Source organism: Myotis lucifugus, unplaced genomic scaffold (assembly GCF_000147115.1).
Source record: "Myotis lucifugus unplaced genomic scaffold, Myoluc2.0 scaffold_167, whole genome shotgun sequence".
Lineage (NCBI taxonomy): Eukaryota > Metazoa > Chordata > Mammalia > Chiroptera > Vespertilionidae > Myotis > Myotis lucifugus.
In genome coordinates, this window is record NW_005871215.1 from 1,072,957 (window position 1) to 1,096,459 (window position 23,503).

Here is a 23,503-nt window from a genome sequence, read left to right on the forward strand (position 1 = left end):
GATGAACCCTTTTTGTCACTAGGAAACCATCAGACTGCTCCAAGAATAAGATCTGGATTTTAAATTTGAATGTCATCTTGTGCTCATTGCTTGTGTACTACATGTGAAAAATAATAAGCCAAAATTATTACTTTGTAATAAAAGCAATATGGTTCATGTGTAAAATTAATCATTTTTTGTGTTTTTCTATTGTAGATTCCTTATATTAAATGGCAGGAGGGGTGGGTAAACTTAGGGATAGTGAAGACAACAACACATTGATCAAGAACTTTCTTCATATCTCAGAACCCATCCTCAGTAAGAGTAAGTGGTCACATCTTTTCCTTACTTTTTGTATTTAAACTATATTCTTTTTAATTGTGATATATAGCTTAAATAATTCTGTAATGCTGTTGGTTTTGTTATTTTCTACGAGAAGTAACTCATTAAGATGAAATAATAAACTGGCAGCTAAGATACTTGCATTTCAACAGTCCAGGACAGCCCATTTCCTAGTCTTCTCATTCTTTGGCCAAGTAGTAGTACCGCCCATTTCTTTCTTCATGGCTATGATTCAAGCATAAGAATATTTATATCTAATATGAGCTGCTAAGAGGCAATAAAGGGTTTGATTTCATAGACATTAACAGCTTCCTTATTGGGTTTATAAATAATATTAAAATAAGATAACAAAGAAGGTTAGAAAATCTTAGAGAAAATTTCTAAAGAAAAGAATAAATAATTATCTTTCTGGAGCTAGCCTGTCTGTCTCAGAGAGGATCTCTCCAAATAAGCCCAAGCCCAGAAACTCCCAATTCTAGATGCATGTTAAAATCACCCATGGAGCTTTTAAGAAATTCAGTGCCTAAGTTTTACCACCCTAAACCCATTGAAATAAGGTTCTCTGGGGGGGGGGAGAATGGTCGTACCTCAGATTCAGTATTTTTTAACCCTTTGAGTGCCAACCAATATCCTAGGAACTATGCTAAAATTGCCAAGGCATTTTTGCTGATTTTACAGCAGTTTAGGAAAAAAAAATTATGAATCGCAAGTAAATGAAGTTACATATTCAAAAACTTAAGGAAACCTTTACTACATTTGTTTTCATCTTTGCCATATATTGTTTGCTGATTGTATTATAAATACTAGTAGAAAAAAAATTGAACAAAACATATAATGTTAAAATAAAGCGCTCCCGGCACTTTTGGCGAAAGGAGGAGCGCGATAGTGCTTCCTGGCACTCAAGGGGTTAAACAGTTTTCTGGATGATTCTAATCCGGGTGGAGAACTCATTGCTTACCCAAGGAATCTTATTACAGTGTCAGGAAGAGTAAAATAAACGGTTTCCCTAGGTCAGTGAACTGAGTCAGTGATTGGGGTGTTAAAACGGGTACAAATCCTGTGGGAGCAAAGAACAAATGCAATTGCACCATGAAAAATTGGATAAGCTCCTGTACTTTATTATTATAGAATTTTAAAGCAGTATATTTGTTAGAATCAAAGTATCGATATATATGTATGTTTCACATAGATGTTTGGGGGCATTGGAGTAGAAAAATTGGCCATCTTTTTCTATGTTGCTTATTGACAAATATAGACCTAAGCAACGTTTCTAATAAAAGAAGAGAAATTTCATTGTAGAAGCCTGGCGGTGGAAGTTTGGCATGGAAAAGGGGGAAAGAGAAGCTTCTTGTGCTTTTAGATTATCAGTGGGCAGATCATGATAATTAGCCATGTTCCCGAGGACTATCAAATAAGATGCCGTGATAAGTGGATAAGAATAAGGCCAAAGGAGTATTTGGAATAAGGGTTATGAAGCTCATTTGTGAGGTAAGGTGATAAAAACAGCAAGGATTAGCAATTCTTTCAAGAAAAATAGTGACAACTGAGAGAGAAATAGTAGTAGCTAGAGGGAGGCTTGGGGTGGAAGAAAATGAGTATCAGCTTTCTGGCTTACTTAGAAAAGCAGGTCAATGGTGGTGTCATTACAGAGATTAGGGATTAGAGAAAAGTGTTGGGAGGGTTATGAAAATTAAACATCTGCAAGGTATTACTCCTCCATGGACAAAGGTGGTGCATATGACATGTCTTCTGGCATTCAGAAGTTTGGCTGAACCAGGGAGTTAGAATTCCTCCAGGATTCTTCGCTAATTGGAGGAGGAAGAGCTACTAGACTTACTGCTAATAAAACTAAGCTGGTGGTCTAGAAATTAATTAAAAATGAACTGTGTGTCCAGCCCGTGTGGCTCGGTGGTTGAACATCAATTTATGAATTAGAAGGTCACAGTTCGATTCCCGGTCAGGGCACATGCCTGGGTTTCAGGCTCAATCCCCAGTGTAGGGTGTGCAGGAGACAGCCGATCAATGATTCTCTGTCATCACTGATGTTTCTCTCTCTCTCTCCCTCTCCCTTCCTCTCTAAAATCAATAAAAATATATGCATTTTTAAATGAACTGTGTATTACTTTTTTTAAAGTTGGTGGGGGCAAGAACAGGCAGGGAAGAGTAAATTAATTCTATTTTATCATGTTGAATTTTGAGTGTTTACTGAAAATCCAGGATGTGGAAGGGCTGTCAAGCAAGCACACCAAAAGCAGGACATGAGCGCTTAGGTTCTTTGATGAACAAATTTGTATTAAGCACCGTTAGTATAGACCAGGCACTGGCGTTAGCACAAGAGATACACGTGTTTAAGAAATCTTCCTGCAGTTGAGAGCTGAAGTTATCCAGAGGTAGGTGAGTTTGAAGTAGCTCTTGGCACAGGTCACTATTGAAAGCATTGCTCCTGTTTTCCACACCTCAGCTATTTACCTTATTTCTCCCTACTTTCATATCACTTACCCTTCTGATACCCCCCTTTTTTTCCAGATGTCTGAGAGGGTTGACTGGTTACAAAGCCAAAATGGGGTGTGCAAAGTTGATGTCTATTCACCTGGGGATAGCCAACCCCAGGACTGGAAAATGGTAAGTTGTCAACCTCCTTACAAACACATAATGGGTTCAGGGTATGTGGAGTGCCATTAAGAGTAGCCCTATTGTCTCCACCACCACCATCCACCTCTTATTTTTGAATACTGATTTCTTGGAAAAAAATGAACTTGTTTAGAACAAAAAAATTCCATCTACAATTTTTGGGAAACATTCCTATAATATGATATTTAGTAGGAGAAATATGCTATATTTAATGAAAATATACATTACAGCTGTAAAATTTTGTTCATAGAAAGTATTTTCTCAAATGTAGGCTGCCTCAAAATTGTCAGAACTATAAACTCTCATCTAAGTAATATTGTCATTCTGCCTTCATCATTCAACAAACATTTATTAAATACTTACTTAATATCAGGCACTGTAAGTCAGGGTCGAGTCAGAAGATGGAAACCACACAGTAATTTCATGTTAAAATACTGTTAACCAAGTTAACTACTAAGGCTGTAAAAGAGGACTCCAGAGTTCTAGCAGTAGCAAATGCAAAAAGCAGCTGTCCCTAGGCTGAGAGAGTGAACAAGGAAGACACGGAAAAATTCACAAAAACTCCTCTTTCTCAATCAAGGCTGCTTAAGATCTCTTTGGAGAAAGTGTGATTGTCATGGGATCACACAGCCTGCCTAAGAGATAAAACATTTACATATCTATAAAAGACATTAAGACATATAGATGATATTTATTATAGAGTAAGTGCCAACCAAATCTGCTTCTACCACATCTTTTATTTACCTCTGTCCTTTCATTTAGAAAAACAAAACAGATGAGTTTTAATATTAAACAAATTAACAGAAATTTCTTCATTTTTCACTGAGAAGCATTCTGGGGAATGCAAAAAAGAACAAAACTATTTCAGTTTTCATAGACATCATTAATTTGGGAAAATAAAAAATAAATGTGAAAATATAAATATAATTTAAAAGCTCTAAATAACTGGCAGATACTAATGATAAAAAATCTATGATAATTTGCCAAATGGATTTTCTGGATAGTAATTGCTATAGCTGTTTAAAGAACAGATAATTTCAAAGTGTGAGGTAGCCAGGGAAACCTTTATAAAATATGCTTAACTGAGCTAGAGATGAAGAAGAATAGAATGGAAGTTTATAGTATGTTGACTTAAAACTAAGCTCCTGCCCTGGCCTAGTGGCTCAGTTGATTGGAGTATTGTTCCATACACTAAAAAGTTGTGGGTTTCATTCCCAGTCAGGGCACATATCTAGACTGTGGGTTCTATCCCGGTCGAGGCGCATATGGGAGGCAACTGAATGTTGTTTCTCTCTGTCTCTCTTTCTCTCCCCCTTCCTTTCGTTCTAAAATCTATAAAAACATGTCCTCAGGTGAGTTTTGAAAAAATAAAACTAAGCTCTTAAAGCAAAAGATGCCAAGGAGAGAAAATTAAACCCCTTGACCCTTTTCATATTCTTTGTGAAGACATGAAATTTTTCCCTAGCTTTGATTCAGAAAGATTCAGAAATAATTTGATATCCACCTCCCCTAAAAGAGATGGGTATTTAGTTGTACATTGAACTCAGTCAGTCACTACGGCTTCATCAAGGACTTTTGCAAAATTATTCTATTTATTTAGCAAAATTATTCTATTTATTTACTCTTTATTTAACTCTTTAATGAGGAAATTGATGAAGTGTTATAACCAGTTCAAGTGGAATAATGGACATAGGGTACACACATTTTAGGTTTAAAAAACATAGATAATAAAAACCTATAAACACAGCAAGCCTTGGCCAGTGGCACCAAAAGATTGAAAGTTCCAGTCAGGGCATATATCTAGGTTGCTGGTTCAATCTCCGGTCGGGGCGTGGCCAATTGATATTTCTCTCCCTTCCCCTGTCTTTCTCTCTCACAAACAAACAAACAAAACCTAAAAACACAGCATGCTAACACAACTCTATACTCTATCATGAAGTTCTATGCTATGCTGTAGGTTTGTTGCTATTTTTTTAATGTTCTGTGAAAGAACTGAAAAGGATAAAAGAATAAATCCCACATCTGCATTAACCAGACTTACCTTTACATGTTAGCTCAATTATGGAAACACGCCTATTTGCAGGTAGTGTGCCTATCTGTAAATAAGTAGTCACTATTAAGGGATAATTTTCAAAAAAGGGTGAAATCAAGATTCCCAATCAGATATGAAAATGAGTGCATGTTAAAGATTTTATTTAACTCTTTAATGAAAAAATTGATGAAGTGTTATAACCACTTCAAGAACAACAAAATATATATATACATTTATAGGTCAGGAATATTGAAATAAATGCACAAATAGAGGTAAAACTGGCTTCTTCCACAGTGGGAAAGGGAAGTCAGCTGAACTTCCACTGGGCAGAATTTACATGTCTATAGACTACAGAATTATTTTGCATTGCTATCATTATCTACAGTTTACAGACATGTAAAATAGCTTCCATAGAATCAAAAACAGATTATGTAGAAAGATGTAAACAATGCTTAGTCTATAGACTATGGACTAGGGATAATACATAGTTTTATATTGAAGTACAAGTTTTTTTTCCCTACAGTTGCCTTCATTTTAATAAAAATTCTCAAAGTAACTTTGATCACAAAATCAGGATAGTCTCATCAGAATTGGCCTGATTATTTACATAGGTACAGCAACCAGATAGTTTGCTTTGCTGGAAGTTTTCATAAGGAATCTTAGATTGGACTTGTATAGGCCTTTATTATTTGCTATTCTGTGACTAAAAATTCAAGACTAAGAAACCCTACCAGGTTTTACCTGCAGTTCCTAGAAGAACAAGCATGTATGCCATTGGATTTCTTTGACATTATGTTCCTAAATATAATCTCAACCATTTCTATTAATTATAACTTTTTTATAAGTATTTTCTTTCTTTCTATTTCAAAAGGAAAACTATGGAGGGAGAGGTATATAATTGTGAACTATTACACACCAGCTAATGTACAGACTAGTAGAGCTCATGATACATAAGACAATTTTTACAACCACGCACATTCCTTCTACAACCTATATGGCAAAAATGAACACATTCATTAACAGATCCAAAGTCATATACTTTCTATAGCAATAAAAAACAAGAAGCAAAATCATATAAGCTATGCTTAGTTATCAATATTTCCTTTTCTATTTTACTTAGGTATAATCTAAGTAACCCATGAATATCCATTAACTAACTCAATTTAATACCAGTCCAGTGTTTTAAGTTACATAAAAATGTTGAAAATGCCCTGGCCGGTTTGGCTCAGTGGGTAGAGCATGGGCCTATGGACTGAAGGGTCCTGGGTTCGATTCCAGTCAAGGGCACATGCCCAGGTAGCAGGGTCAATCCCTAGTAGGGGGTGTACAGGAGGCAGCCAATCAATGATTCTCTCTCATCATTGATGAGTCTACCTACCTCTCTCTCCCTCTCCCTTCCTCTCTGAAATCAATAAAAATGTAAAAAAAAAAGTTGGAAATTTATAATCAAGTTGACATATTATAAAACATAAATTGAAATAAAGTTTGTCAGAATAATTATTCAACTGGATTAAATACAAATTTATATTTTTCATCATCTTAAACATTAAGTAGAAGTAATACTAGCTTATTGGATCTATGTAATGTACAAATTTATGAAGATCATATCAAAGTGAAATAAAAATGAACACTAGTATTATTCTTAACACTGATAAATCAGAAAAGACATAACTATTTTTATTCTACTAAAATTATTAAACTAATCTTGCTTGCCTAAGTTAGACGTACCTAACTTATCTAACTTGTAAAGATTTACCCAATTTATGTAAACTTAGGTTCCTAAAATATTTCTGAGTCAGGGTCTATAATAATACTTTATCCAATCAGAATAGAGGTCTTTTAATTTAATAGACTTTATAATCTAACTTATTAATACAATGTGGAGATAGGAAAACATTACTACTTACACTTAATGCTTTTATGAATGACAGACACAGTATACAAACCTAATAGACAGCTTATAGCATCAGCCAGCCATTAGATTCATGTGTCCAGTTTTCAACAAAATATCACAAGACATACAAAGAAACAGGAAAGTATGGTCCATTCAAAGAAAAAAAAAATCAACAGGCTCTGTCTCTGAAAAAGCCCTGATATTAGATCTACTAGACAACACTATAACCAACTGTCTTAAAGATACTCAAAGAACTAAAGAAAAGATTTGAAGAAAGTAAAAAAAAACAGTATCTGAACAAACAAGAAATATTAATAAAGAGACAAAACCTACAGATAACCTAAAAGAAATTCTGGAGGTGAAAAGCATAATAATGGAAATGCAGAATTCACTAGTAGATTTAAAGGCAGATTTGAGCAGGCATAAGAAAGAATCAGCAAACTTTAAGATAGAAAAGTGGAAAGTATTAAGTCTAAGGAACAGAAAGGGAAAAGATTGAAGACAAGTGAACAGAGCCAAAGGGTCCTGTGGGATACATCAAGCAAACAAGCATATACACTGTGGGAGTCCCAGTAGGAGAAAAGAAAGAGAAAGGGGCAGAGAGAATATTTGAAGAAATAATAGCTGGAAACTTCCCAAATCTGATGAAACATGAAACTAAACATCCATGCAATTCAATGAACTTCAAGATGAACTCAAAGAGACCTGCATTGAAACACATTATAATCAAACTTTCAAAAGACAATGACAAATGGATCATGGGTAGAAGTGATATTTGTCACTTCTAGGCCTGGACCACAAAAGCCTCCTATCCAGACCTTTACTGTCTCTGTCGTTCCTCATACACAGACTTAAAGAAAAGGTTCTGAGGCCAAAGAGAGGGTGAAACCATGAAAAGCAGAACCTGGGTCCCCAAGTCACTACAAAGACAGCTGCTCTTTGAATACCCTCTCTAAGCAAAGTGATCAAGACTCTATTTTGTCACACCACTGAGTTGATTTAAAACTAGCATTACCCCAAATAATAGATTTTGCCTGTCATTTTGTTGCCAGCCTAAGTATCTGACTATCAAAATGCTTAAAAGTTCATCTCAAATGTCACTTCATTTTTAGTTACCCAGCCAAAATTCTCTGTCCCTCTTCTCATATTAAATATATCTCTTTTAATTATTTTATAGCACTAATCACATAGTATTTAATAATATTTATGTTCATGTTTTGTCTGTACAATAGATTGCATATTTCTTTCACCTTTGTATGTTTTACAGTGTCTATATGTGTTGTACACAGACATGATATACATGTTGCATTATACAGGTAGTTTGTGTTACACATCATTTGTCTCCCCTAAATCACCTCGGCAGTAGCAGGCCATCAGGTTGGTCCTCTTGGTGGTTAGCATCTACTTTGAAACCTGATTTTCCATCTCTTGAATGCTGTCTTTGCTCTGACTCCACCACCTTTTCTCTGTCACTTTCTCAGGCATGCATAAGGGCAGCTTTCCCCCCCTAAATCTTCATTGTAAAGCTAAATTCTGTCCATTAGGAAGTTCCCACCTGTTATTGACCTTTGGTTATGAAAAATAATTTTTAAAAGATTTGTTATAGGAGCTCAGTAGTTTCCCCACACTTCCCACCTGGTCTGACAGGAATGAATCATGAAACACATCCCTAGCCATACTGTCTTTCAGAACTTCTCTTTCCACCCAGAGTACTACTTTCCCATACATGCAAAAAGTCAGGTTTCATCCCCTAGTGCTTCTATAGCTAGTTAACTGTGTCTTACTGCATTGCCCTAAAGATCAAGTTTATTGGCTTCTCTCTTAACTCTTTTGAGGTCTAATTTTTATTTGAAATGTTTAAGTGGTATTAGCTAGTTTATAGACACCACATTAAGTGTACAAGTTATTTTGTGCATATTATCTTATTTAATCTCATTTAATCAATCATGAAAATATATTTAAAATAACAATTACCATATGAACAGCAATTCCACGTCTGAGTAAATATCTGAAGAAAACAAAACCACTATCTGGAAGAGATATCTGCATCCCTATGTTTTTTGCAGCATTATTTACAGTAGACAAAACATGGAAGCAGCCTAAGTGTCCATCAGTGGATGAATGGGTAAAGAAAATGTGATAAAATGGGATATTATTCACCCATAAAAAAGAAGGAAATTTTGCCATTTGCAACAGTATGGATGAACTTTGAGGGCATTATGCTAAGAGAAATAACTCGGAGAGGGAAAGACAAATACCATATGATCTTATATGTAGAATCTAAAGAAAAAAAGAAAGAACTCATAGATACAAAACCAGATCATGGTTGCAAGGGGTGGGGTTGGGGGTACAAAATGGGTGAAGTTGGTTAAAAGATACAAATTTCCAATTATAAAATAAGTAAGTCCTGGGATAGAATGTACAGCATGGTGACTATAATTAACAATATTGCATTGTATATTTGAAGCTCACTAACAGAGTAGATCTTAAAATTTCTCATCATAAGAAAAAATAATTTGAACTATGTGTGGTGATAGATGTTACTAGATTTATTAGTGATCATTTTGCAATATATATAAATATTGAATCATTATGTTGAACACCTGAAACTATTCTAATTTATATATCAATTATATCTCAATTAAGAATAATAAACTTTAAGCCATATGTCAAAAATAAAAACAGAAACACAAAACTTACCTGTCCAGAAATCAAAGGGCTCCTCTCCTTCCAAATGGCACAAAATTATTGATTTTAAGACAGGCAATAAATGCTAGCAAAACAGATTTTCTGTTGTGTCTTACCCAACAGAGAATAGAGCTCTATAAACCATAATTCATTAAAGAATCACCAAGTAGCGAGACAATAAAACCAATTTCTTAATCATTACTGCTACTATTTAACCAAAGTGAAAATCAAAAGCAAAATTAGTGGAGAAGAAAATTAAAACTAGAAAAACAGAATTCCTGCATAGTTCCATTTCCACTTGGCATTTATCTCTGAGGGCCAGGAAGCACCTGGTACGCTACTCTCATGACGACATTTATGTCTGTTAGGTGAGCATGTCAGACATCTTGGCAAAGATTTCCAAAACTGTTAAAAGGTCATTTTCAGAGAAAGGTGAAATAATGACTCTCAGAAATATATAAAAATAAACTCATGTTAAATATTTTATTTAACTTATTAACAAAGAACTGGTGTGGTTCAAAGTACAATCTAAGAAAAAAAGACATATTTATAGATTAGGAATATTGAAGTGAATGTGCAAATGGAAGCACCTTTTCTACAATGTATCCTTCCCTGGCCAAAATTATTGTGTGTATAAACAACAATTATATCTCATTGCTATCAGTTGTCTACACTTTACAGAATTGTAAAATAGCTCTAAGAGAATTAGAATCAGAAAATGTGGAAGGATATGCTATAAATTATGCATAGTTTTCCACTGAAGCACAAAATTTCCCTACAGTGCCCATATAAGGATAATCAACTAGGAAGACTTTGAACCAAGAACTGTGGCCAACAGGCAGCTTAAACCAGCCCTGCAGAGGACTGTACAACTGCTTTCCTCTTCTTTCCAAGTCATCAAAATACAGCTGCGGGTAGAGCACCAATTTTAGAGTAGGAACTGGATTTGAACACTAACCCTCATCACGTAGTAGCTGTGAGATGCTAGTGAATTTATTTGACTTTTCTATGCCTCAGTTTTCCTACCTGTGAAATTGGATGAGTGATATCTACCTTACAGGCTGTGTATGAGGATTAAATTAAATAATGTGTGTAAAGCACTTAGCACAATGCCTGGCAAACATAGTATTTAACAAATAGTAGTTAGTAACTATATGACACTTGGTAATTAAAGTACCAAATTAATCTTTAAAGATGGGCAATACTTGTTATTCCAGGAGCTATAACTCCAATAATTACAATGATCCTTTACATTTGATAGTGAATAGGATAATTTTATATACATTCTTATTTTAGCTTGTGTTCAAATGAAGATTATAGATTACAAAATATAAACATATAAGTATGTGCATGTGCTTATCACAGCTAGTGTCCACCAAAGAATCTGTATTCCCTTAAAACTAATAAATTGTCCACAGGTATTAACTCCTCAATTATAAATCAGATTTTTAACTTAAAGTGATATTAAATAGTCCTTTGGAAGTCATTTAGCATATCCAGATTGTGCTTGTGTAGCCTGGCAAAGTGATTAACTATGCACAATTATCCTTGAATTTTATAATTTTTTGAAAACTATATTTTGTAATAAGAGACCTAAATAAAAACAGATTAACCATAGGAAATAGCGGTTAACATTAATACAAGAAAAATCTGATTTAGTTCAAATGCTAATTCAGCTGTGAATGTGATAACTGTCAGATCTTAAGGATACATGTTGTTAGATGCAATATAGTGCAATGGCTAAGAGCATGGGCTCTGGAGTCAGACTGCCAGCGTGGGAATTCTTGTTCCATCAATGATTAGCTGTATAACCTCAGGTGAGTAGCTAAATCTCTCAGTTCTTCAATTTCCTCCTCTGTAAACTATGAATAATAAGAGAGCTAACATTTAAGTTTACTATGAGAGTAATATTAAATGAGATAATAGTCAAAATAGTTGGAACAGTGCCTGATAAATAGTAAGCACTTAATAAACATTGGTTACTTTTATTGTGATGACGAGGAGTTCAGGCTTGAGCAAAGTGACCATTTTTGTAACTGCTCTTTGAGTTGTCCTGAATATCCCCTATGTTTACTTTGTTGTAGTCGGATGAATACTTGTCTGTTTTTAAGGAAGCCTCAACTGATCCTGTCAGAGTGCTCAGCTGGCTCCGCAAAGACCTGGAAAAAACTACAGCAGGGTTCCAAAGTGTTAGGTTCAAGCCTGGAGAATCATCACCTGATGGGGAAATGACCAACTCAGAAGACCCACAGAAGGGTTTCTCTGTGGACTACTACAATAACACCAACAAGGACAATGCAGGGAGATTTCATTTTGAGATGACTCACAAAGAAAACCCTCTCCCAGGTTCCGGTGCCCAAGATGATAATGGGAGTACAGTGGATGAAGTTTCCTTCTATGCTAACCGCCTCACAAATTTAGTCATAGCCATGGCCCGCAAGGAGATCAATGAAAAGATCGATGGCTCTGAGAACAAATGTGTCCATCAGTCAGTGTACATGGGGGATGAACCCCCCCCTAGCAAAAGCCTGAGTAAGGTGGCATCAGAGCTGGTGAATGAGACTGTCTCTGAATATTCCAAGAATACTACCTCAGATAAGGTTCCTGGCTCTGGTGACAGAGTCTTTGAATCATTGCAGAGTCCCTCAAATTTGAGATATAAGACCTCCCTGAAGATCAATGAATGCAAGGGTCCAGATGGCAAGCCTAGTTCTAAGAAGTCTTTCTTCTATAAAGAAGTGTTTGAATCTCATAATGCAGGTGATTCCAAAGAGGGTGCAAGGTCCTTACCTGGGGAGAGAAAGATGTTCAAAGGGCAAGAAAGGCCTGATGATTTTACAACTTCTGTTAGTCAAAAGATCATGACCTATGCTAACAGTGTGGTGTCTGATATGATGGTCTCCATAATGAAGACTCTGAAAATCCAAGTGAAGGACACAACCATTGCCACCATCCTGCTGAAGAAGGTACTACTTGGGCATGCAAAAGAGGTAGTCTCAGATCTCATTGACTCCCTCATGAAGAACCTCCACAATGTCACAGGGACCCTCATGACTGATACAGACTTTGTCTCGGCTGTGAAAAGAAGTCTCTTCTTTCATGGAAGCCAAAAGGCCTCAGATATTATGGATGCTATGCTGTGGAAGCTATACAGTGTGATGTTTGCCAAGAAACCTCCTGAGAATATCAGGAAAACCAAGGACAAGTCTGAGAGTTATTCCGTGGTCTCCATGAAAGGAATGGGTGGTCCTAAAAACCAAAAGGTAAATTTTGCAACAATGAAATCTGAAGGTAAATTGAAGGAAAGAATGTACTCTCCTCCATGCAAACCAGAGAAGACTTGTGTTGAAACTTTGGGTGAACACATTATCAAAGAGGGCCTGAGTTTATGGCATAAAAGTCAGAATAAAGAAGGAAAATCTCCAGATTCTCAGTGTGCAACAACTCCCAGCAACCAGTATGACCCTCCCCCAGACTTTCCGCTGGAATATCCTCTGGATACTTGCAATTTCATCCCCCCTGTGCATCACCTAGAGAACCCTGAGAATTTTATGTGTGATTCAGACTCCTGGGCCAAGGACCTGCTTGTATCTGCATTACTTCTGATTCAATACCACCTGGCCCAGGGAGGAAGCATGGATGCACAGAGCTTCCTTGAAGCTGCTGGTAGAACCAACTTTCCTACCAACAAGGCCCCTGTAGTTTCTGCTGAGACCAACCTTAAGTCTTCACATATGGAAGGTAACCAAGAGGAAACAGAGAAGAAGGATCTAATGAGTGTTTTCTTCAACTTTATCAGGAATTTACTTGGTGAGACCATTTTCAAGAATGACTCTGAACCCAAGGTGCCAGAACAACCAATAAAGGAAGACCTATGTGAAAGACCTGTACCCCCTTGTCCCATCAAAGTGAGTGAAGGTGATGAGTCTGGTGGTACTCTTGCTGGGCTGGCCAAGATGGTCACGAGCCACATGAATGGGCAGATGATAGAACATCTGATGGACTCAGTGATGAAGTTGTGTGTCATTATTGCTAAGTCCTGTGACTCTCCCTTGGCAGAGCTGGGAGATGATAAATCTGGGGATGCCAGCAGGCCAGCTTCAACCTTCCCAGATAGTTTCTATGAGTGCTTACCAGTCAAGGGCACAGGGACAGCAGAGGCTGTCTTGCAGAATGCCTATCAAGCTATCCATAATGAATTGAGAGGTGTATCGGGACAGCTCCCTGAAGGGTGTGCATCCACCAAAGTGGTTGTCAGCAATCAGAACCTAATTGATACAGTTCAGAACAAGCAACTCCAAGCCGTACTTCAATGGGTAGCTGCCTCTGAGCTCAATGTCCCTATTTTGTACTTTGCTGGTGATGATGAAGGAATCCAAGAGAAGGTAAGGAAGAAGAGTCAGAGGAATTTGGAAATATTTATTAATGGTTCGTTGGGGGTTTAAGTTGTTTTCTTTCTAAATGGGAAGATAGGCACAAGAAGAATGGGGACAGTAAGAATTTGAAGATCATGCCTCTTTGCAGAAATAATGGGTAAAATAAAATTATATTTTGCCCAATAAGAGTCACTTAAAAGGGGGAAGAAGGAGGTATATGATAAATCAAATCTGATTCTTTTTTCTGCATATATTGGTGGAATTGCATAGATGAGGAACTCCAAGATACTTGGTAAAAGACTCAGATTAAGGTCAGAGCTTCAGGCTGAATTTTGGATAGGACAGCATTGCCCAACGAATGAGAAGGGACTGCTGGGAAGCACTCTAGGGATGTGTTAAGGCTGGGGGGCGGGGGGAAGAGCAGGTGGCATGAAGGATCTAGATTGATGAGCTTTTCAAAACTTTCATTATTCTTTTAGCTGGTTGTCTAGGAGATATTGGGGATTTAAAGGGATTTGATAAATAGCATCCCTCTTCTCCTTGCCCTAAGTTCTGAATCAGTTGGAAAAATAAGACTAAAGAATAAGGCAAATGGGTCCGGCGGGCATGTTTCAGTGGTTGAGCATTGACCTATGAACCAGGAGTTCACAGTTTAATTCCTGGTCAGGGCACATGCCCAAGTTGCAGGGGGCCTGTAGGAGGCAGCCAATCTGTGTTTCTCTTTCATCAATGTTTCTATTTCTCCCTCTCTCTTCCTCTCTCTAAAATCAGTAAAACTATATATATAAAAAGAATAAGGCAAATGGGAAATCAACTTATCATTGTTATTACTAATAAAGATAAGGCCTTGGAACTGCTCACTGAAGGGAGATTTTGAGTCTGGAAAGCATGAACACTTACGCAAGTTGCCGCCTCATGCTATTGTAGAGGAATTAAGAAATAGAGACTATCCTCACCAGACACACACATCACTTTAGGGCTTTTGATTCTTGTGTCTCAATTGATAAAAGTGGAACAATGGTGGTTAACAATTAAATAGTAAGGGGTGGCAAAAGAGGCTGGGATTATTTATTAAAATAATTCATGCTCATAGAAACCAGAGGATGTGGAGGAATAGGCTTTGTCTGTTTAATAAGTGGCAGAAACCCTTGCAACTGGGTTACTTGGCTTATCTGATGACTGAGAAGACACAGGATTTGATAGCATCCAGATTAGGCTACAGTACACTAAACCTAAACAAGAAAATACCTGATCTGGAGAAGGCTACTCAAAATGTGGCCTATTTGAACCAACAACATTGGTATCAGCTGGGAGCTTGTTAGAAGTTTAAAATCTCAGGCTCCACTTCTGCCCTACTGAATCAGAATCTTCATTTTAGCAATTTAGCAAAATCACCAGGTGATTTGTGTGTACATTCGAGTTTTCCAATCCTACAAATATTCCTAAGAGTTCTTAGCAAAATGTAAAGTGTCTCTGTCGCTACAATTTTACAAGTCTGTAAAACAGCAATTTATAGAGGGGGGCTATATTCAAAAAAGCTATAGACTGATGAAAAATATAAAAAGAAGCATAGCTCTCATATGTACAATGTGTGAAACAGGCTTTTGTTCCATTGCCATCTCTTAATTCAACCCATTGTATATAAAATACATTCTGGTTTTAGATTATTTTGAATTAGAATGTCTGTAACATACTTATCTAAAATGGGCACAATAGCCTTGTAGTCCTTCCCCTGTACACACACACAAGCACACAATACCCAAACATCTTTTCCCATTTGTAAAGATAAAGACGGTCATCTATTTTATTAAAGGAAAAAATGGAAAGGACATCCAAACTTCAACTAATGAGGCAATTTTCGTTGAATATCAGTATAATTTTAAGAACAGTTGGATGAAGTATACATCAAAGAAACTTCCCAAAAGATAGATTTGAAATTTTGGGGGGAAAGAGATTTAATTAATGTATACAAATATTCTCATGCTGACTTGAACCCAGTAACACTGGGATGTCCATGAGCCCACTTCCTTTAAATAAATTTGTATCCATTTTTTAAATAGGTAATGTGTGCATAGTTCAAAATCCAAAGGCACAAAAGGATGTACAGTGAAAACTAAGGTGTTTTTTTTCTTCTCATTCTTATCTCCCATCTTGTTGCTCTCTCTGGAGAAAACTATTGTGATCAATTTCTTGCTTATCCTTTTAGAAATACATGTGCATACACAAGTAAGTACTTATATGTATGCATCTCATTTTAAGTCTCAAATGATAATAAGATATATATAGGTGTCCTAAAAAATGTATACACACTTTACAGCTGATATCAGTTGTTGTTTCTTTCTTTTCAGATTTAACCCACTGAAATTAATAATTATTCAAAGTATATATACATTTTTGGGGGGACACCATGTATATCCTGTTCTGCAACATATAGAGCTGCTGCATTCTTTTTAATAGCTGCATATTACTTCATTGTATGAAGGTGCTGTATTTAACCACTTTCCCATGTATGGACATTTCAGTTGCCAGTATTTTGCTACTATATGCAATGCCATGTGCACAGAATTCAAATGTATCTGTATATGCTAAATACTTAGAAAAGGATTCAAGATCACCATAAATGTCTGTCTGTATATATATTTTTTCTGTTTGTATATTTGATATATATTTTCAAATTGCCTTCCATAGAGCTTGCACCAAATTTGCATATCTACTAAAACAATATAAAAATGCATGTTTTCCATATTTTAATCAACAGTGAGGACAAACTTTTGATCTTTGCCAAGTGTTGCCTTCCTTTGTACTTGGCTTATTAGGAATGAGGGTGAATATCTTTTTAATGTTTAAGAGCCATTTGAATTCCCTTTTTCGTGAATGAATTGTTTGTTTATACCTTCAGCCCATTTTTCTGTTGGGTTGTTGGTCCTTTTCTTATTGATCTGTAGGAGTTTTATGTATAAGGAAATTAGCCTTTGTGATATTAAATACAGTTTTTAATCATTTGTCTTTTGGTGTTTTGTTTATGCCATATAGAATTTTTTAAATGTTTACATAGTCAAATCTAAGACACTTTTTTCTTTTATTTTTCCTGAATTTTATGTCATATTTTGGAAGACATTCTTTATGCCAAGATATTAACAATACTTTCCCATGTTTTCTTCCAACGCGCAGTATTTTTTAAAAATTTTAAGACTTTGATCGATTTTTATTTTTATATAAAATATGAGGTAGGAATGCAATCTCTTATTTTTTTTCAGATGGATACCTACCTTTGGTTCTTTTTCTGAACTTTCTTTTCTGTTTCATTGAATTATTTAACTATTTACTGTTTTAATACTATTTAAATTAGCACACCATTTTAATCACTGCCATTCTATAATTTTAAAAATATCTGATAGGACTAGACTCCTTATTTCTCTATTTCAGAATTTTCTAGGCTATTTTTCTCAATTTGTACCCCCAGCCTCAGGTAACCATTAATTGGATTTCTATCATAGATTTACCTTTCCAAAATTTTAAACAATGAAGCTATAAATATATAGTATTTTACATCTGGCTATTCACACTTAGCATTTTGTTTTTGAGGTTTATCCATGTTGTTGTATATAACAGTAGTTCATTCCTTTGTATTGCTGAATAGTGTTTCATTATATGGATAAACAACATTTTGTTTATTCATTTACCAATTAAGGCACATTTGAATTGCTTCCACTTTTTTGCTACAGTGATTAATGTTAATATGAACATTCATATACAAGTTTTTTGTGTATATACATTTTCTTTTCTCTTGGGCAACAAGGAGTTGAATTGCTGCACTTTATGGTAAGTATGTCTTTAAAAACTGCCAAACTGTTTTTCAAAATGGTTGTACCATTTTATATTCCCACCAACAATTTAGTTTCTCCACATCCGCATCAACACTATATATTATAGCTATTATGGTGGTATATATAGTGGATTTAATTTGAGCATCTTTTTATGTGCTAATTAGCTCTTCATATATGTTCTTTGTTGAACTGTTTATGCAAATCTTTTGTCCATATTTTGACTGGGTTGTTTTCATCTTGTTATAAAGTTACAAGAATTCTTTATATATTCTGGATACAGGTTATTTATCAAATATATGATCTGCAAATATTTTCTCAGTATGTTTTTTTTTTAATTTTACTTAATGGAGTCTTTTGAAAAGCAAAAGTTTTAATGGTAAAATCTAATTTATCGCTTTTTGCTTTTTATTGCTTGTGTTTTGATGTTGTAGCTAATCTTTGCATAACCCAGTGGGTTGGTTCTCCACTGGAGGAGGCGGTTTTGCCCCCAAGGGACATTTGGGAATGTCTGGAGCTATATACTGTTGTCAGAACTAGCAGCAGGATTGCTACTAGAGTGTACTGGGTAGAGGCCAAGGATGCTGCTAAGCATTCCACAACGCAGAGGACAACCCCACAACAAAGAATAATCCGGCCCATAGAGTCAGTATTGCCAGATTAAGAAACATTGACACAACCCAAGGTTATGAAGATTTTCTTCTTTTTTTAACTTCAAAATATTTGATAATTTCAACTTTTAGGTATGTGATCCATTTTGAGTTCATTTTGTGTATGATGTGAAGTAGGGGTCTGATTCATTGTTTTGCCTGTGGATATGCAGTTTTCTCAAGACCATTTGTTGAAAAGATAAATGGATATCTGGACCTTTTGAATTATTTTTCCCTTCATAAAAATTAATTGACCATAAATGTTGAGATTCAAGCTTTTTTTTTTAAATAGGTGTTTTTGTGGTACATCTTTTTCCGTAATTTTACTTTTAACCTACCTATATCATTTAACCATTCAATGTGAGTTTTTTGTAGGTAGCATATAGTTGGGTCATACATATATATGTATATATTGATTTCAGAGAGGAAGGGAGAGGGAGAGATAGAAACATCAATGATGAAAGAGAATCATTGACTGGCTGCTTCCTGCATGCTCCACACTGGGGATCGAGCCCACAACCCAGGCATGTGCCCAGACGAGAATCGAGCCGTGACCTCCTGGTTCATAGGTCAAGCTCAACCACTGAGCCACACTGCCGGGTGGGTCATATATATTTTTTATTCTGACAATTTATGTGTTTAGACCATTTACATTTTTCTAATCATTGATATGTTTGGAGTAAGGTCTACTATTTTAATATTAGTTCTATTTTTCCTTTCTATTTTCCTTCTTTTGAATTATTTAAACATTTTTTAGTATTCCATTTTAATTTATTTTTACTATATTTCTTTGTGTAGTTTTTGTAGTGTTTTTTTCTCCCTAGGAATTAGAATATACCTAACTTTTCAGTCTATGTAAGATAGTTACCACTTTATTTTTTTTTCATATTTTTTTAAATATATTTTATTTCTTTTTTACAGAGAGGAAGGGAGAGATATAGAGAGCCAGAAACATCGATGAGAGAGAAACATCGATCAGCTGTCTCCCGCACATCTCCCACTGGGGATGTGCCCACAACCCAGGTACATGCCCTTGACCGGAATCGAACCCGGGACCTTACAGTCCGCAGGCCGACGCTCTATCACTGAGCCAAACCGGTTTTGGCGATAGTTACCACTTTAACTGAATGTAGACATCTTACCATTTAGGCCCCTTTACACTTTCCTCTATATTTAGTTATTTCATGTATTTACTCCATGTAGATTTAAAAAACTTTCATACAATGTTATATTTACTTTCAACCATAAAAGTATTTTATAAAACTGAAATTTTTACTATTTGTTGTTCTTTATTTATTCTCACTGTTCCCAGTTTCCTTCTGATATCACTATCCTTTTGTCTTAAGAACTAGAACATATTATCTGACAATGAATTCTCTGTTTTCTTTCATCTGAAATTTTTTTAAATTCTTTATTGTTGAAAGTATTACATATGTCTCTCTTTTCCCCCATTGACTTCTCCCTGCCCACTCCCTGAAATTTTCCTTATTCCTGAAGTATATTTTTACTGGATGTAGAATTCTGGTTTGAAAGTTCTTTTCATTTAGTGCTTTACTATGTCATATCCTTCTGGTGTCTATGGTTTCTGATAAATCCGTTGTCACTCAAATTGTTGTTCCCTTATAATATAGCATTTCTCTATGGCTGCTTTTGATTTTTTATTGTTTTGTTTTGTTTTAAGCAATCTGATTATGACAAGTCTTAAAGTGAATTTCTTTGAGTTTATCTTATTCAGGTTTACTGAGCTTCTTAAATTTGTTATGTCTTGTGGCAAGTTAGGGAAGTTTTTACCCATTATTTCTTCAAGTATTTTTCTATACCACACTTTTCCTCCTCTTCTAGGATTCTCATGACATAAATGTAAAACATTTTGTATTGTCCTACAGGCCCTGTAGTTCTGTTTATTTTCTTAATCTTTTTTGAAGTTTAATCAATCCTATGTTTTTCAGTGTGGCTAATTTCCATTGTTCTATCTTCAAGTTTACTGATTTTCCTCTATCTTTATTCTGCCCATCCAACAAGTTTTCATGTTGAATTTTTTGTCTTAGTTCTAAAATTTCCATTTGGTTATTCTTTATGCCAAGACTTTTTGTGTTTCCATTTGTGTCAACAGTATTTGTAAGTACTTTAATTCTCACATGGAAATTTTCCCTTCTGAAAGAGCTCCTGATATTGGCCTGCTTCCTTGCTCTTTGACTTTTCATCATAGAGTCAGGTGCATAATGTACAAAATAAAAATTAGGTTACTTTTGTTTGTTGCTGCTATGATTCCAGATGAATGGCAATCTACTATGTTCATATTAGAACAGTTGCTTTGGATATTTTTTCTCATTTTATACTTGGAAAGAAAACTAAACATTGATTCAGAGACTTGGGTATGAATTTTACCCTTGCTAATTTCTAGCACTGACAAGTCTCTTCACCTCTCTGGGAAACATCTTCATGAAGATGTTTTAAGCAATCTGATTATGACAAGTGAAGGTTGAATGGATCTTTGAACTGCATTCCTTCTCTAACACTTGAAGGGTCTCTCATCTGTGGGGCATGGGACAGCATCCACATTGTCCTTTAACATATTTCTCTCTTGCCCTTGTTGGTCTTGGGACAATGATGGGGACTGCTTGATGATATTATGTAAACTTAAAAACACTGGAATTCTTAGAAAGCAAGAATACCATTGACCAAACAGCCACTGGAAGCAGGAAGATTTTAGTCTAGAAGGAAATTAGATTTTCCATATCATGAACAGATGGATATTAATATCTTTTTAAATTGAAGGTGATATAACCAACTTTCTTCCGGCAACAGTTCAGTAAACTTTACAATTAAGGAAGTCTCAACATCTACTTTGAATCCCTTCTGCTGACGTTTCTCCAAGTCTACCTGACCTCTTTGTTCTAGCCTTGGCAGAACCTTTCTGGCCTGTTCTGGGATGTTCTGCCCTCCACTACTGTTTTCTTTCCTTTCCACAGCTACTTCAACTTTCAGCTGCCGCTGTGGACAAAGGACGCAGCGTAGGGGAGGTTCTGCAGTCAGTGCTGCGCTACGAGAAGGAGCGACAGCTGGATGAGGCGGTGGGAAACGTTACACGGCTGCAGCTGCTGGACTGGCTGATGGCGAACTTGTGATGGGAACCCACCCACTGCTTTCCCCTTTTCCAGAAGTGGGCCCAGCCTTGCCCCCTCCCTTCATTTTCATTTCCACAGCTCCCCTCTCTATATCCTCACAGAGCCCTAACATTATCTTCATCCCACTCACATCAAAGACATGTCATCTTATGCTAGTCACTGGATTTTGCAGATTTTCCTGTCCATGCGAGCAAGGACATAAAATAAAATAAAATTACATTAAAGGGCTCCTGTGTATGGTTTCCTTGGGATCCAATGTGCCACAACCTTTTGCAGCGGGGGTTCAGGATCTGAAGAAGGGGCCTCACACAAATGAAAATGCTAGACAAGAAATATGAATTTAGAAGGCTTTAGGGGGCCAGGGGTATCTCTTTTGTGAAGAGCACACCGAAACTTTGGCCAATCCACTTTTTATTCAGTTTTAAATACACATCTTGCCCTCAGTAAAGCACAGCAAACAGGTAGCAGACAGACCATCTCAAAGGTCAGTAAAGATCAGTAAAGATTTACTTTGAGGCTATCAGGTCAGGAAATTGCTTCAAGCCATCGCTATCTCAACATGGAACAATTGGTGCATAGCTTTAACCCTGCTAAAGCTCAAGTTTCATCAGCCTTCCGTGTTCCTTGATGCACTCTCATGATAGTATTGACAATGGATGGCTTTCCGCACCAATGGGGCAATAAGGTAAAGAAATCTCAGGGATGAAAAAATAATCAGATGGATAGCATAAGAAAATGTATCCCCCATTCTGTCACAATTTGCAGCTCCCCTTCTTTAAAGTGTTCCCTAAATATAGGAAGACAGAACTTATCAACTCATTTCAGTTTTCTATAACCATGCAAATTGGGAAATATTTTTAATGTCCAACCTAAATCATCCTAATTATAGTATCAAGGATTTGGCTTCAAGGACAAAACTGTCCACCTCAACTTTATCCATGGTTGAAGATACGTCCAGAAGACTCGAGATTTCTTGCCAGTTCTGTACCTTCCTGGTTATAAGACATGGGACAAGTTACCTCTCCCATGATACTGCTCTGACTTAACCCCTAGACTGCCGGGGAGTGTGATCGCGCTCCTCCTGTCTTTCGCCAAAAGTGCTGGGAGTGCTATCGCGCTCCTCCTGCAGTGTCACTATTAGATGCTAGTAGTTCACTCTTTATTGACAGATGGCACCTAAGTGCAGATTACTTATGATGCCGAATGTTTGTAGTTCTAAAATTGACCACTGGCATCTATCTGCCTAATTTTTTACAGGTACTACGATTTTATGAAGTTTACTCAGATTTTGTGGCCCTAAAGCTTTGAAATAGCGTCCAGTTCTAAGTTTGCTTTTATTAGTGATGATGATATTACTAAATATGTCAATTCTTGCTGTGAAGATGACGATTTTGTGGAAGATATTGGAGAAGGGTGTCCCTCTAGTTTATATGTTTTGTTCAAAATTTTTTTTCTACTCGTATTTTATAAAACAATCAGCAAACAATATATGTTAAAGATGAAAACAAATGTAGTAAAGGTTTTCTTAAGTTTTTGAATATGTAACTTCATTTACTTGCGATTCATAATTTTTTTCCTAAATTGCTGTAAAATCAGCAAAAATGCCTTGGCAATTTTAGCATAGTTCCTAGGATATTGGTTGGCACTCAAAGGGTTAATGTCCGGATCACCCCATTTAAAAAGCATTTTGTTTTTATCCTGACCTATATAATTTTATATTATTGATCCTTCCTTCTAGAAACTTTCTCCTCCTTTGGTTTCTAATTTTCCTGTCTCTTTGGAACTCTACTTTTGTCAACCACTTGCATATTTATCTTTCCTAGGACTCTCTTGACCCTCTGCTATTTTCACCCTGTATTATCTTTCCTGCCTGACTTTATGCAAACCCATAGCTTCAGTTCTCTGGTGTGTCTCTTCATAGAATATTACACAGTGATTAAAAGGAAAACTATGAAGCCA

General features: G+C 36.0%; 1 protein-coding gene across 1 annotated transcript in view; it reads left to right on the plus strand.

Annotated features, from left to right (window-relative positions):
* Positions 1-21,719, plus strand: part of AKAP3 (A-kinase anchoring protein 3) — a 28,831-nt gene extending 7,112 nt beyond the window's left edge. Inside the window, exons 4-7 of the mRNA XM_023759949.1 lie at positions 196-303; positions 2,848-2,943; positions 11,678-13,951; positions 21,389-21,719. Of these exons, the coding sequence (XP_023615717.1) occupies positions 2,848-2,943; positions 11,678-13,951; positions 21,389-21,544 (2,526 nt within the window). The 5' untranslated portion in view covers positions 196-303 and the 3' untranslated portion in view covers positions 21,545-21,719. The remainder of the gene's footprint in view (positions 1-195; positions 304-2,847; positions 2,944-11,677; positions 13,952-21,388) is intronic.
* Positions 21,720-23,503: the final 1,784 nt, after the last annotated feature.